General features: G+C 37.0%; 1 protein-coding gene and 1 long non-coding RNA gene across 3 annotated transcripts in view; one reads left to right on the plus strand and one right to left on the minus strand.

The window, feature by feature from the left end:
* Positions 1–4,807, plus strand: part of PIK3CB (phosphatidylinositol-4,5-bisphosphate 3-kinase catalytic subunit beta) — a 184,145-nt gene extending 179,338 nt beyond the window's left edge. For both annotated transcript variants that reach the window (XM_069564200.1, XM_069564211.1), the window contains 3 exons: positions 1,741–1,886; positions 2,831–2,963; positions 3,316–4,807. In XM_069564200.1, the coding sequence (XP_069420301.1) occupies positions 1,741–1,886; positions 2,831–2,963; positions 3,316–3,453 (417 nt within the window). In that variant the 3' untranslated portion in view covers positions 3,454–4,807. The remainder of the gene's footprint in view (positions 1–1,740; positions 1,887–2,830; positions 2,964–3,315) is intronic.
* On the minus strand, positions 3,736–7,171 carry LOC138426014 (uncharacterized). The gene is made up of 3 exons (XR_011251485.1): positions 6,753–7,171; positions 6,525–6,626; positions 3,736–5,048 (listed from the first exon to the last, which is right to left on the minus strand). It is a non-coding gene; the product is annotated as an uncharacterized lncRNA (long non-coding RNA).
* Between the last annotated feature and the right edge of the window lie 7,872 nt (positions 7,172–15,043).

Genomic DNA, 15,043 nt, shown 5'->3' on the forward strand with positions numbered 1-15,043 from the left:
CTGAATAGCAACATTGGAAACTGTAGGACAGTGGAAATTAGCCTTCATAATTTTGAGTGAAAATGATTTCTAACCTAGAATTCTATACCAGACTTTCAGTATAAAAGTAGAAAAATGGTTCCAAAGCTGTGTCACCTCTGTGCCTTGTTGTCAGGAAGATGTCAGAACAAAGGTCTAAACTAGTAATTCTCAACAGGGGGTGCTTTTGCCTCAGGAAACATTTGTCAGTGCCTGAAGATGGTTCTGGTTGTCTTGACTGTAAATGGGGGTGTTCTTCAGGCACCTCTGGGTAGAGGCTAGAGATGCCACCAGATATCTTATAGTGTATATGATAGAACCTCACAACCAAGAATTACAGGGCCCAGATGTGGTGCCAATATTGAGAAAATCTGGTGTATACCAAAAGAGACAGTGATGTGGGACTTGAGAATCAGGGACTCCAAATAGGAGAAGAGTGAAGGGTGAGCACAGGGTGACGGTTCTGTGGCAGGCCGGGAGAACAGCCAAGCACAGACAGGAACTGACAGACTACCTGGCCATGTGGACAACTGTTTTGAAATGATCTTTAGAATTTTAAGATTTTGTGAAAAATTAATGACCGGATCGTAAAACACTAAGAAAACAACAACAAAAGTTTTGTCAAGGAAAAAGATGAGCAGAAAAGGAAATGTATAGCTTCCCTGGTGGCTCAGTGGTAAAGAATCTGCCTGCCAGTGGAGGAGACATGGGCTTGACCTGATCCTGGAAGATCACACATGCTGTGGAGCAGTGAAGCCCATGAGCCACAACTATTGAGCCAGTACTCTAGAGCTCAGAAGCTGCAACTACTGAGCCCACATGCTATAACCACTGAAGCCGGCATGCCCCAGAGCACGTTCTCCGCAACAAGAGAATCCACTGCAGTGAGAAAGAAGACCACCACTGCAACTGGAGAAAAGCCTGTGCGTCAAAGACCCAGCACAGCCAAAAATAAATAAATAAAATTGTAAAAAATAAAAAGGAAATGTAATAATAGTATATACCATTACCACATGACTGAACTTTGAAATATATTTACACGGTTTGAACAATATAAACACTAGATAGATAATGGGGCACAGAGGAGCCTGGTGTGCAACAGTCCATGGGGTCGGAAAGAGTCAGACACAACTTAGCAATGGAACAACAACAGTGATTTAACCATAAATTGTGATATAGTTGTGCTGCATTTGAGGCATTACATCATCACAAGACAACTAAATCTTTACCTTTCACAGTAATCCAAAATTAGGAAGTAAAAAATAAGTACAAACATATTAATACTATTTAGGAAAATGGAGGCAAATATCAGGGAAGACATGTGAAAGTGTGGGAGGAAGTTACCTCTAAGTAGCACTTAAGGTGGTGAGGGAACTGGTGGGGCAGGGATGCACTCTGTTTTGGTTTGGCTCTGTATATAAAACTATTTGACTTTTTAAAATCAGACATGTTTATGATTTGCATATATTTTTCTTTTTAAAGATTCATCTTTCCCACTGGGTATATGCAGTTTAATATCAGGGTTATTGTTAAATATAAAAGACCTATGAATATCAGAGGCACTTTTCCCAAATGATCCAAGAGTCAATGAAAAGTGAGAAGGGGTCTCATGACTTTGGATGTAGTACTTCAGGGTCTAAGACTGCCGAGACCTTGCCTTTTTATTCAGAACCCACCAGAAAAAAGAGAGGGGGTGGAAATTAAATCCCATTTGTTTTCCAGCTCTTCCACATTGACTTTGGACATATTCTTGGAAATTTCAAGTCTAAATTTGGCATTAAAAGGGAGCGAGTGCCTTTTATTCTTACTTATGATTTCATTCATGTGATTCAACAAGGAAAAACAGGAAACACAGAAAAATTTGGCCGGTGAGTATTGTCCTCGTGTCAGAGTAAACACATCTACTGTTTTCTCATATGACCAGTTAAGCTAGCATTTCTTAGCTGAGAGATATTTAATTGGGGAGATAGTCTGCTAACAGGAGGTTTCGGGGAATTTGCCTGTGAGATCCATGTTCTGATTCAGAGAATGAAAAATAATGCTAGGAATTTGAGATAAATTACTGTTTTATTCCAATAGAATGCTGCCTTTTACCTGCATTGGAAAATTCTCTGAAACTGTTAAGACATTTGATATTGAAATGCTGAAAGGGACTGGCATTTTGCTGTCATTCAGTGTGAAGTATGTAAGAGAGTCAGGGTTCACAGAAAGACTTTGTAATCTCGGATCTATTCTTTGCTGTTTGATGTTTCCAAACACATTACTTAGCATCTCATCTTTGTTTCTTTATTTTCAATGGTGACAAAAATAATTAAGCTTCAGGGGTATTTCGATAATGAGAGATATGTTATATGATGTGACCAACTCATACAATAGGCTTAACAAATGATTCCTAGTATTATTTCCAGATCTTTGTGGGCTTCTGCAGAATATATTTGGGGGACATTAAAGAAATTAAGTCTCTAGAATCAGCCCACAAATCTAGAATCTAGAAATGTGGTTAGAGTTCCTTATGGAGTATAATTGCCACTTTTTTACAATTAATTTTTTATGTCTCACAGAATAAAAACATGTAGATTAAGTGTGACATTGTGTTTTATATATTTCTGTTTAGTTTTGTTTCTGGAAAAGATATATATGGTTTTAAAGAGCTTGATTTATTTTATGTAAATTTTAGTCCTGGGACAATTTTCAAAGAAGTAAAAATTCTGGCTTGTATGGAAAGTTTCGCTATATGTCTCATTTTCATTTATGAAATATGCTGTTTTCGTTCTGATATCATACTCCTGTGATTTGCTTGCATCAACCTAAGGTTCCGCCAGTGTTGTGAGGATGCATATCTGATTTTACGCCGGCATGGGAATCTCTTCATCACGCTGTTTGCACTGATGTTGACTGCAGGGCTTCCTGAGCTCACTTCAGTCAAGGATATACAGTATCTTAAGGTATAAACCTCTTTCCTCTGTAATTTGGGCCTTGTAAACAAAGAGCTCAGCTGTATCTACCTCTTTTATCCAGACGTTCAAAGGAAATGGAATAAATCATTTACCCTTGAGTGGTGGCAGCAAGAAGCTAAATAGTTGTCTTGCAGTAATTGTAAATTCATTTCATATACAAAAACCCTTTGGCAGAGATCATATTATCACCATACCTTGGTGTTCATTTTCTCTCCTGTAAATGGTATTTGAATAAGAACATGGAGTACACTATATGGCCGAGCTGGCCTTCTACAGACTTTGAGGTTTGCACCTCACTACGGAGAATATATACAATCACATTTTTCTCTTTCATTGCCAGGACTCTCTTGCCTTAGGGAAGAGTGAAGAAGAAGCACTCAAGCAATTCAAGCAAAAATTTGATGAGGCACTCAGGGAAAGCTGGACTACTAAAGTCAATTGGATGGCCCACACAGTTCGGAAAGACTACAGATCTTAACAATCAGCCTTTGCTCCTAATGTGTTTGTTGGTTTCGTTTAGTTTTCATTTTGCACTTGCACTAAATTGAACATGACCCTGCCAGAGATGTTACAAAGGGAATGAAATCCTGGAACCCAAGAGTTAAATTAAGAATGGGGCATCCCACAGTAACCTAATCTAAATAATCCCTGACAACACCCGCTGCTTTTTGAGTGCTTCCAAGATTCATCATGAAAACTCAACATTATGGATAATCGTTTCCTGCTGACTTTGCACGCCAAGGAATGCTACTAGAGGTTATTTTTTGTCTTTTTTTTTTTTTTTAAGTATTTGGTACTTTTCTGGAAAGATGTAAATACTTCTTTTTCATATTGTGACCAAGTGTTATCACTCAGCCAACTTATCCGTACCTGGGGACTAGTAGCTGTTCTTACTTTCCAAATGAGGCTTAAAAGAAAGCTTTCTTTCCTCCCTTTTTAAATTGTGTAAACTACAAATTATAATATAATTTGAAATTATGATTGTTTTTCAAGAGAAATCTTTTAAACCTGTGGAAACATTAATTCTTTTGTTGATATTTATCTACCATTGATAGCATCATCCCAGCCAGAATTGCTGAAAATCTGCTTGGTGAGGCAAATATAATTTATGCTGCATATATATTTATAAAATTTCTAGTGGGGGTTCTATATAAAAAGATATTATTTTGATTTTCTTCAGCCTGTGTTTTAAAGTTTTACAAAAGCAGAGCTTTTTCTTAAGTTACTTTTTAGTTAATATGTGATCCAGTTCTTCCAGCTGCTTCTATAATGAGGCACATATTAATACAGGTTTTACATGGTATCTATGAAAGAGTTCACTTCATAGAGCATAATACTTGAGCAAATGTATCCAAGACAGAAAGAAAATGAACAGGAAACTATTTATGGGATAAACTCCAGACCTAAAATTCAGTGTTTTAGTAAAATGCCAGCTGTTCTTACTGTATTTATTAAAACTTGTAATAATGTGATTTTTCAAGAATATTAGTTCAAATTGAAATGTTTCATGCCACATGGAACTCTTTAATTTATTTGTTGAGGTACCATATATTTAGGGTGCTAGATTGCAGATAATGTTAATATGTGCAATAGGAACTACTGGTTTGAATGTGTAAATGAAGGCTCTTTCTGAGTACTGGCAACATCCAGCAAAACTACTGCTTATTCTCCAAAGACTATTGGGAGCTCTCAGTCCTCAATGACATGGAAAAGAGAACTGAATGTTTGCCCTGAGACTGAGTTTTCTATAGGAATTTTATTAAAAATTGTTTAATTTTGTTGTCTTCCTTAATGTTCTCAGTCAAATAAATGGGTGAGCTGGTTTTGGTTGCTCTTGGGATGTGTGGACCTCTTCTTTATGGGCAGCACAGGCCTTTGAACTTTGGTGCTGGAACCGTCAGAAATGGGCAAGTCAGCAGACAAAGCAGCCTCAGGAGTAAGCTGAGGATCATGATCTCTTCAGTGACTTCTCTCCTTGTTTCCCGCAGTATGGGAGGCCTCTTGGACTTTGGGAGCCTGAGACATGAAGGTGTCCTCACCAAGTTCCTATGCCTTTGGGAAGGTTCCTGAGGTCTGGAAAAATGTCCTTTCAGTTAAACTTGGTACCCAAGACCAGGCTAGTCACTCTATAGCTCTCTTCCATTAGGCAGAAGCTCAGAGCAGTTTCTCAGAAATAACTCAGCTGATGGTGGGGGTGGAGCTCTGTACTGTCTGACCATTCAGTTCAGTTCTCAATGAACAGGGACTGTTCTAGAGTTGATGAGAGTGCCAAGAATAGGACCGAAGAAGGACAGGTTTGTTTGGGGAGTCTCTGTTCCATAGCAATCCACTGTTACACACACTAGGATATGGGTCAGGGGTTTAGAAAGTGGTGAGCATTGCCATGTAGAATTGGGTACCACTGTTTCCAAAGACATCTCAGCCCATGGGTTCCTTGGTAAACATATGCTTAATCAGTGAATGTCTTCATGAGTAAGAAAGAGAAATGAACCCGCCCAGACAGTGCTGGGCCTGAGGCTGGCATAGCTCTTGACTGTCCTGCCCGCTGTCATAGGCCCCCATAGATAGCAATGGTAGCACTCTAGCTGCTGAGCACTCCGAGCAGGTACTCCGTACACACTTGCTGACCTGCACGTCTGATTCTCAGGGGCTTCTCCTGAGTCAGAAAGATGAACGATAGCCAGCGTCCATCGTGGGTTAGGGGTCTGGGTTGGAGGAACAGTTTCCTGCCTGGCGGCTGATTAGTCATTGCCTTGGCTCCCTGCCTTTGGTTCTTTCCCAAAACAAGGTCTTGGAAACCCTATACATTTCCATACTTGAGGACAGCGTCTGTGTCTACCCACATCTGGGATGACAAAGGATGACTTTGTTATTTCTGAGTATTCTCCTCATGTCTATAGTCAGACCCTGGGCTACGGAGGCTAGTATTTGCAGTCCAGCTCTGCCTCTCTGACCTTGTAATAAGGTGTTTATTTTCTTTCTCAGGGTCTGAGCTTCCTGGTTGTAGTGTGGGATTGGTAATAACTGCTGTACTCAACTCTGTGGAACAGGCTAGTTTAAGACTGAATGGAAACATGTGCTGAGTCCCAACTCAGAGGCAATCTCATTTATTTCTCTGCTTCCCCCTCCTGAAGGCCACTGAAGGGAGGAATCTCATGGAAAGCTCCAGAGCTCTGTGCCTGTCTCCAGTCTTCCAGTGTCTTCTCAGTTCTGCCCCGTCCAGCCTATAGCCCTGACCATCAGCGCCAGATCTTAGCCTGAAATGCAGGGATCACTTGTCTGTAGAGGTGAAAGATTGGTCCACAAGGTGAAGAGCAGAGAGGTGCTGTGCCATGTTACCCTGACTGTTGGGGGCAAGCAGCTCTTAGGAGGGAGGGAGCAGGGGCTGCAGTTTCCTGGAGAAGTGGGCCACTGAGCTGAGTTCGTCAGGGACAGATAGGAGCTAGGTGAAGGGGTGGTGGGAAGAGCATAGTCGGCAGGGAGGTACAGCATATATAAAGCATGATTCATGGGCGTTAACCGGATCAACAATTGCTTATTTCTACTTGCCTCTTCCCCTTCCTGCACACCAGAATGCTACATCTCTTTCCAGGTAGGATCATGTCATCCTGGAGCCGCCTCCTCTTTCAGTATTGGTAGTGGTTTTATTCCCTTTTCCAATGAAGAAAAAGCTGACATCACTTTCTGGGTTATTACTACATGAAAATATGTAACTAATGGATTTTTGGAACTCCTGATTCCCCTTCACTTTTTACAAAATCCAGGTTTAATACTTACAAGTTTGGCCTTTCAGATCTTCTCCACCTGCTCTTCTACCATTTTTATTGTGGAAAAGGCACGTACTATAAAGAACATAAAACAATAATACATATAAATAATAGCATATAGAGCAAACATCCAGGTCACCACCACACAGATCAAGAAACAACATTGACGAAAATCTCAGAAAGCATTCAAGTTCCCCTTCCTGGTAAAGGCTCTGCCAAGGTAATTGCCATATCTTCTTTTATGGCAATCATCAGGATTCTTTCTGTCAGTATTGTGATTTTAAGATTCAGCCATTAATTGCATGCATCTCCATCCTTTATCATCACTGTATAGTATTCCATGTTATGGATACTCTATAATTTATATACCCTGTCTAGGGCACATACAGGTTGTTTCTAGTTTGAGGCTATTACAAATGATGCTGCTGTGATTATTAGAATTCATCTCTTATTTCACATGTGTATGTATTTCTTTGGATGTATATACTTAAGGTTAAAACTGATGGGTCACCGAATTATATACATCTTTATTTTTACCAAGTAATGCTAAAATGAATGTCTATAACAATTTATTTTCCCCTTGTACTTACTTCTTATTGCTCCCTGTTCTCTGCAACACCCACTTAACCAACGTTTAAAGAGTTTTAGCCATTTGTGTTTATCGTAAGCTAATTTGCATTTCCCTGACTAGTAATGAGATTAAATTGCTCTTTCATACCTGTTTTTAGCCATTTGGATTTTCTCCTTTGTAAAATGCCTGCTTGTGAAAGTCACTCAGTCATGTCTGACTCTGCGACTACAGTTCATGGGATTCTCCAGGCCAGAATACAGGAGTGGGCAGCCTTTCTCTTCTCCAGGGAATCTTACCAACCCAGGGATCGAACCCAGGTCTTCTACATTGCTGGCGGATTCTTTACCATCTCAGCCACAAGGGAATAAGTCCTTTATCTATTTACTTAGTTACTTGTCATTTTGGATTTTTGTTTTGAGGAAGAATATTTTTAATATTGCTTTTTCAATTTTTGTTATGTGAAATTCTGTATATATTTTGTATACAAGCGTTATGTTTCTTCTAATAACATAAAATCTTAATTGTAATGTCCAATTTATCATTATTTTCCTTTCTGGTTAATATCCTTTGTATAGTATTTAAGAAATCTTTCCCTATCTCAAGGTCATGAAGATATTCATCTGGATTATCCTCTGAAAGCTTAATTTTTTTCCTAATCTGTTTTGATCTGTAATCTACTTGGAACTGCTTTTTACATATAATGTGGTGTTTTTCCTAATACCTTTCAGTTGGAAATGTAATCCTCTTTCCCCACTGTTCTATATCCCCGTTGGTCATAAACTATCCGTCTACATATGCATGAGTCTGCATCTGAACTCTAGAAGATATCCAGTAGATTTCATTTTCCTAATTTTATTTTGCTTTATCATTAAACTCATGCATGGTATTTAATATGTGCTGGGCATACATCTAAACTATATATATTTTTATATATATAGTTTATAGATTTAATCTTTTTAACAGTCATGTGATAATTCTTTCCTATTGTACAAGTGACAGAATGCACAGTCACTAAGTAGGAAGCAGTATTCAAATTCAGGGAGTCTAAGTGTCCATGCCCTTTACTCACAGTTATCTGTGATGCCTCAGTATACATTTCAGAATATACTTGTTGAGATGCCCCAAATATGAAAATTTTAAATGGAGTTGCACTAACTTAGGTTGAGGTAAACTGACATCTTCAGAATATTGATTCTTACAGTCCATGACAATGGAGTATCTATCCACAGTGATTTGACTAGAGGTAATATCATCACCTTGGAACTGAGCGGAATGCAAATTCTTGACCCCCACCCCACAACTTAATCAGAAATTTGAGAGTTGGAATCCAGCAACCTGTGTTTTAGTAGTTTTAACTAAAGTTTCAGAGCAATCAATAGATACTGATGTTTCTATTTAGCAGACATTAACATTCTTATTAACCATTTATAGAAGTCATTTTGATTTTGTATATATCGTGCAGATGATTAGTAGCTTTATTTCTTCTTTTCCATTCCCTTCAGCATTTTATTTCTTTTTCTTGCCCTTCTGCACTGGTTAGGAGTTCCAACAAAAGATGAATAGAAGCAGTATTTAACCTTTTGCTGATCTCAAAGGGAAAATCTTCAATAGGTATGGTGTTTACTTTGGAATCTGGATCTTTTATCAGGTTAAGAAAGCATGCTTCAGTTCCCACAGGACTTGTTTCAAAAATCATGAAGAATGCTGAATATTAGGAAGTTATTTTTCTACATTTTACAAAAATGATCAAATAATTGTTCTTATTTGGTGAGTTATATCACTGTGTGCCAGCTAGTTGCTCAGTTGTGTCCAACTCTTTGAAACCCCAAGAACTGTAGCCTGCCATGTTCTTCTGTCCATGAGATTTCCCCGGACCCAAATAATGGAGTGAGTTGCCATTTCCTCCTCCAGAGGATTTTCCCAACAGAAATCAAACCCACATCTCTACTTTTTACAACTGAGCCACTTGAGAAACACTGAGTTATATTGATTGATGTTCATATATTTAACCAAATACTTACATTTCTGGAATGAGCCCGAATTGATTGTGATGTAAATTTAAAAAAATATATATATTCCTGGATTTTATTTGCTAATAATTCATTTGAGATTTCTGTATCTATTTTTATCAGTTGTATTGGCCTATAAATTTTTTTTAAGGTCTGTTTCAGCTTTTGTCATTAACTTTTTGATGACCTTAAAACACAGGTAAGGTTTGCATTATTTCTTAAATGGTTAATAGAACCTTGGTAATGACCTTATGTCTGATGTTTCTTTGAGATACGGATTTAGTTTAATAGCTAGAAGAGTATTTAGATTATAAAAATATGTTTTGAAGAGTTGTGATTTTCTAGGCATGTGTCCGTTTCATCTACCGTTTAAAACATTTTTATAAAATAATCCATATGTTAAGAGTTTATTAATGTTGCAGGATTGATAGTGATATCCTCTTTTCATTCTTGGTTTTGGTTAGTGCCTTCTCTGTTTTCTCAGTTACTTTCATTAGAAGTTTTTCAGTTCTTACAAAAATCAGTTTTTGGCTTTTTTTGAGCCTCTGTTGAACATTTGTTTTCTACTCTCCTTTTATCCTTATTATTTCCTTCTTTGTAGTTTATTTAGGTTTATTTTGCTATTATTCCTCTCCTACATCTTTATAAGAAGGTTGCTTAGCTGATCAGTTTTAGCTTTTATGATAACAGTCTTTATCTGCATCCTATAAATTTTGATACAAAGACTTTTCATCACAATTCAGTAGAAAATATTTCCAAAATTATCATTTTGGTGTCTTTGTGACCTGCAGGTTACTTTGAAGTATATTTATTTCCAAATACACATGGATTTTATTATCATCATTTTGTTACTGATATCTAGATTGGATGGCATTCATACAACATGAGTTTAAATTCTTTCGAAATTGTGAAAGTTACTTTTTATGACACAATATTGTCATTATGACATGTCAAATTTCATAAATGTTCAGTGTGCACATGAAAAAAAATCCCTATTTAAGTTATTAGATCAACTGCTTTATATATGTTCATTAGAACTATTCTGCTATTAAGTTTATTGTTTAGATTTATTTATGTTTACTGAATTTTTGTCAAGCATTTATAAAAGTGGTAAGTTAAAATATCCTACTATAATTTTGAATTTGCCTATACTGGTTATATCAATTTTTATTTTATAGTTTGAAACAATATTATTAAATGCATCCAAATTTAGAGATGATTTATTGTTGTTGTTCAGTCCCTTGGTCATATGTTACTCTTTGTTACCCCATGGACTGCAGTATGCCAGGCTTCCCTGTCCTTCACCATCTTCTGGAACTTGCTCAAACTCATGTCTGTCGAGTCAGTGATGCCATCAACCATCTGATCCTCTGTTGCCCCGTTCTTCTTCTACCTTTATCTTTCCAAGCATCAGGGTCTTTTCCAGTGAGTCAACTCTTCGCATCAGATGGCCAAAGTTTTGGAGCATCAGCTTCAACATCAGTCCTGCCAATGAATATTCAGGACTGATTTCCTTTAGGATGGACTGGTAGGATCTTTTTGTAGTCCAAGGGGACGTAAGTTGTAGGTATCACTTTGAATCATTAGTGTATAAAACCTAAGTGAGATATCAGGCTAGCTAAATATTTTAAGTAGGATTTATCCCAGGAAAGAGAGATGGTTCTGGTTTAGAAAGAAACATCAGTTAAGGTGATCACATTAATGGATGAAAGGGAAAAAAAGAACTTGCATAGCTCAGTGGATATGAGAAAGTATATAGACTTATCCAGGTCTAATGTTTACTGGTACTTGTATCATCTTTCCAGACAACACAAGAACTTAGAACTCTTTAAATCTGTTTAAGTTTCTACCAACCTATATGCTGTTGTTATTGAATTTTAATCATATATCAGTCTTAAATCCCACAGGAAAATATTATTTTATACAGCCATTGTTCATTAAATATGCAATTAACCCTTGAACAACATGGAGGCTATGGGGGCCAATATCCCACACAATCAGAAATCTGAATGTAGCTTTAGTCACCCCTCCCTGTATGGAGTTCTGTATCCACAGAGTCAATTAACTGTGGATCATTTAGTAGACTTTAGTCCAAGGGCAGAATGGCTCAACTGGTAAAGAATCTGCCTGCAATGCAAGAGACCTGGGTTCAGTCTGTGGGTCAGGAAGATCCCCTGGAGAAGGGAATGGCAACCCACTCCAGTATTCGTGCCTGGAGAATTCCATGGACAGAGGAGCCTGGCAGGCTATAGTCCACAGGCTCGCCAAGAATTGGACATGATTGAGTGACTAACACTTTCACTTTCTGTATATATGGTTCTGTATCCACAGATTCAGTCAACTGTGGATTCAGTCAACTGATGTATTTATTGGGGAACAAAAAGTTTGTTGTAAGTGGACCTCTGTAAGTCCAACCCATTTTGTTCAAGGGTCAACTGTATATTTTTACTATTATCTTTGGTTTTTATCTTTTTTTCCTCTGCATTTTCAAGTTTTCATCTGGGATGATTTTTCTCTTAGACCAAAGAATACCCTTTCATAATTCTTAAAGTTTTTCTACCCTTTTTTTGTTTTCCTGCTGCACTGGGTCTTCATTGCTTTGCATGGGCTTTCTCTAGTTGTGGTGAGTAGGCACTACTCTTCCTTGTGGTGTGAGGGCTTCTCATTGTGGTGGCTTCTCTTTTTTGAGGAGCACAGGCTCTAGGCACTTGGGCTTCAGTAGTTGCAGCAAGTGGGTTCAGTAGTAGTTACTAGCAGGCTTTAGGGTGTGGGCTCAGTAGCTGTGGCACACGGGCCTAGTTGCTCTGTGACATGTGAGATCTTCCTGTACTGGAGATCAAACCTGTGTGCCCTGCTTTGGCAGGAGGATTCTTATTCACTGCACTTACCAGGGAAATCCTAAGTTGTTCTCCACTTGATTAATTTGTTCAGCTTTTATTTGCCTGATTAGTAAATGGTACTTTTGCTGGATACAGAAATTTAGCTTGGTAGTTATTTATTTCAGCACTTTGGAGGAATTTTTCCAATGTTTTCTTATTTCTATCATTTCTGTTAAGAAGTTAACTATATTTTAATATGCATTTTTTTCCACTAGACACTTTTAAAATTTTTTATGTTTTTCTTTGTTTTTTAGCAGTTTTCCTATAATATACCGAGGGCTGGTTTTCTTCCTACTTGGTATCTGCAGATCTTCCTCAGTCTGTTGCTTGCTACCTTTTTCCATTTGGAAAGTTCTCTTCAAATCTACTTTTTCATAATTCTCTGTCTTTCTAGAACTCTGTTTACATGTATTTGACCTTTAACTGTATAGTCTATATTTTAATTACTCTTCTCTGTAATCTCCTTTTTTATTTTTCTCCTAGATATTTTCTTCTCACCTATTTCCCAATTTATTATTTTTCTGATTTTGAGTTATTAATTTCATAATTATACTTTTCAGTTCTACAGTTTCTATGGTTCTTTTCAAATTTTCCTTTGCCTTTTAATATTTTTTTGTTCTCTGTGAAATTTTCAGAGTTGTCTTTTTATTACCTTGAACATTTTAAACATGATAATCATTTTGAGCTTTATATCTAATGAATTCTTAATCTACAAATCATATGGGTCTATTTCTATTGCTGGTTATTTCTGTTGCTGCCCATTCATATATTTTGACCAGTTTTTTAGTTGTTAGCAAGAGATTTGTCACCATTACCTTTTCCACTTTTATTCCATCCTCTACTAATTATTTGTCCATTTTCATATGGCTTCTGCCTCATTTCATTGAGGCTTATTTTATTAATTTTGTCACCAAAGTGTGAGGGGGTACACTTTCTTCCACATTTCAGTCATTGCTCTTTCAAATCTTTTCCTGTTTTCATTTTTAAAATAATACTCCTAATCATAAATTAATTTCAGCATTAAAAATATATTTATTTGTTATTTGGATTTAAATAGGCTATTAATATCCTTTATCCATTTTACAGTTAGCCTGACTTTTCTTATCGGTTTTTAAGAGCTTTTTACATATATCTTGACGCTTGTCATCTCCATTACAAGTTTCTTCCCCTAGTCTATTTTTGGTATATTGGCTTTGCTTATGGTATCCTTTACTATACAACATTTAGATTTCTAGACAATCAAAGTTTGTCTTTTGCTTGATAGCTTTAAAATTTCCTTCCTCATTGACGATCTCCCTTGCCTAAACGCTATAGCCCTTCAGAATTTAATCTTCCTTTTTCACTTTTCTACAACCTTGCTAGTTGATGTTACTCATTTCCATTGCATTAAATCTCTTCTATATGCTAACAATGCTCATTATATATCTCCATTCCAGATCTCTCCTCTGAGCTGGCTATAGTAATACAAATCTCACTGCCCTTCATCTTTGAAGGGTGTGCTAGATCCTAGGGGATACAGCAGTACATGATCCCTGCCTTCAGAGCTCGTTAGAGGATATAAATAGTAGGTGAAGTGGAAAGCATGACTGGGAGACTTGTTCATCTATTGCACATTTTGTACTGCTATCAGGGAAAGACTACAGTCACGGGATTATGCGTCAACAGAAAAATAGGCAAAAGAAATGAAAAAGGTAATTCTTGAGAAAGGACACCTGAATGGTCAATAAACATGTAAGACACAATTATTGATCAGAGAAAATTAAAATGACATACCATTTTTAAAAAAGATTGGCATAATTCTGAGATCCTGATTGTATCAAATTTTGACGATCTGAGATTCTGGGGTTTTTTTTTTTCTTTTTTCATTTTTTTCTTTTCCTTTTTAATTGGAGTATAGTTGCTTTACATTGCTGGGTCAGTTTCTGCTGTACAGCCAGCCAAGTGAATCAGCCATACATATATCCCCACTGTTTTTGGATTTCTTTCCCATTTAGGTTACCATAGGGCATTGAGTAGAGTTCCATGCACTATACAGTAGGGTCTCATTAGTTATCTATTTTATAAATAGTAGTGTATATATGTCAGTCCCAATCTCCCAGTTCCTGAGATTCTTATTTCTGGCAAGCTCCTAGGTGATGTCTTTGCCGCTGGTCCAGGGACACAGTTTAAATAGCTAAGCCCAAGAGAAAGTCAAGCATATCCTCAAGGGACATACAGAGAGATCCAAAGATGTTTGTTAGAGCTCTGATGGTACAGTGATCATTTGAAAACTACTGAGGCAAGTGGATGGCAAATTCATATGGCTGAATGCAAGGGTTAAAAGGAACTGAAGTTACATGTACCACCCCAGATCTGTCTTAAAATCAGTACTGAATGGGAAAAGAGCAAGTTGCAAGAAGAATCTATAGAATCTAACATTTAAAATTTTAAGTAATACTGAATATTTTTAGGGCTGTACACCTATACAGATAAAGAATACAGACTTGCATGGGAATAATAATCATCAAGTTCATGATAGTGATTACTTGGGCAAGGGAGAAGTATAGGTATAACAAGGGCATGTGGCTCTTCAGTTGTATTTTAATGCTTTAATTACTAAACTAGATGATAGATGCACCCGCAAAATAACACAAGGGTTTGTCATATTTCTGTTTTTTGTACATCTAAACTATCTCATTAAACGAAACAAACAACTTTATTTGTTGGGATGGGGAAATTGAGGCTCAAGAATTTAAAAATAGGAGATATAAACTGTCTCACAAATAATTTGTATTCTGATTGCATGTTGAAATTAAATTTTGTATACCTGTTAAATAAAATATAGTATTAAAACAAAAGGAGA

This window comes from Ovis canadensis, chromosome 1, assembly GCF_042477335.2.
Source record: "Ovis canadensis isolate MfBH-ARS-UI-01 breed Bighorn chromosome 1, ARS-UI_OviCan_v2, whole genome shotgun sequence".
NCBI classification, from domain to species: Eukaryota; Metazoa; Chordata; class Mammalia; order Artiodactyla; family Bovidae; genus Ovis; species Ovis canadensis.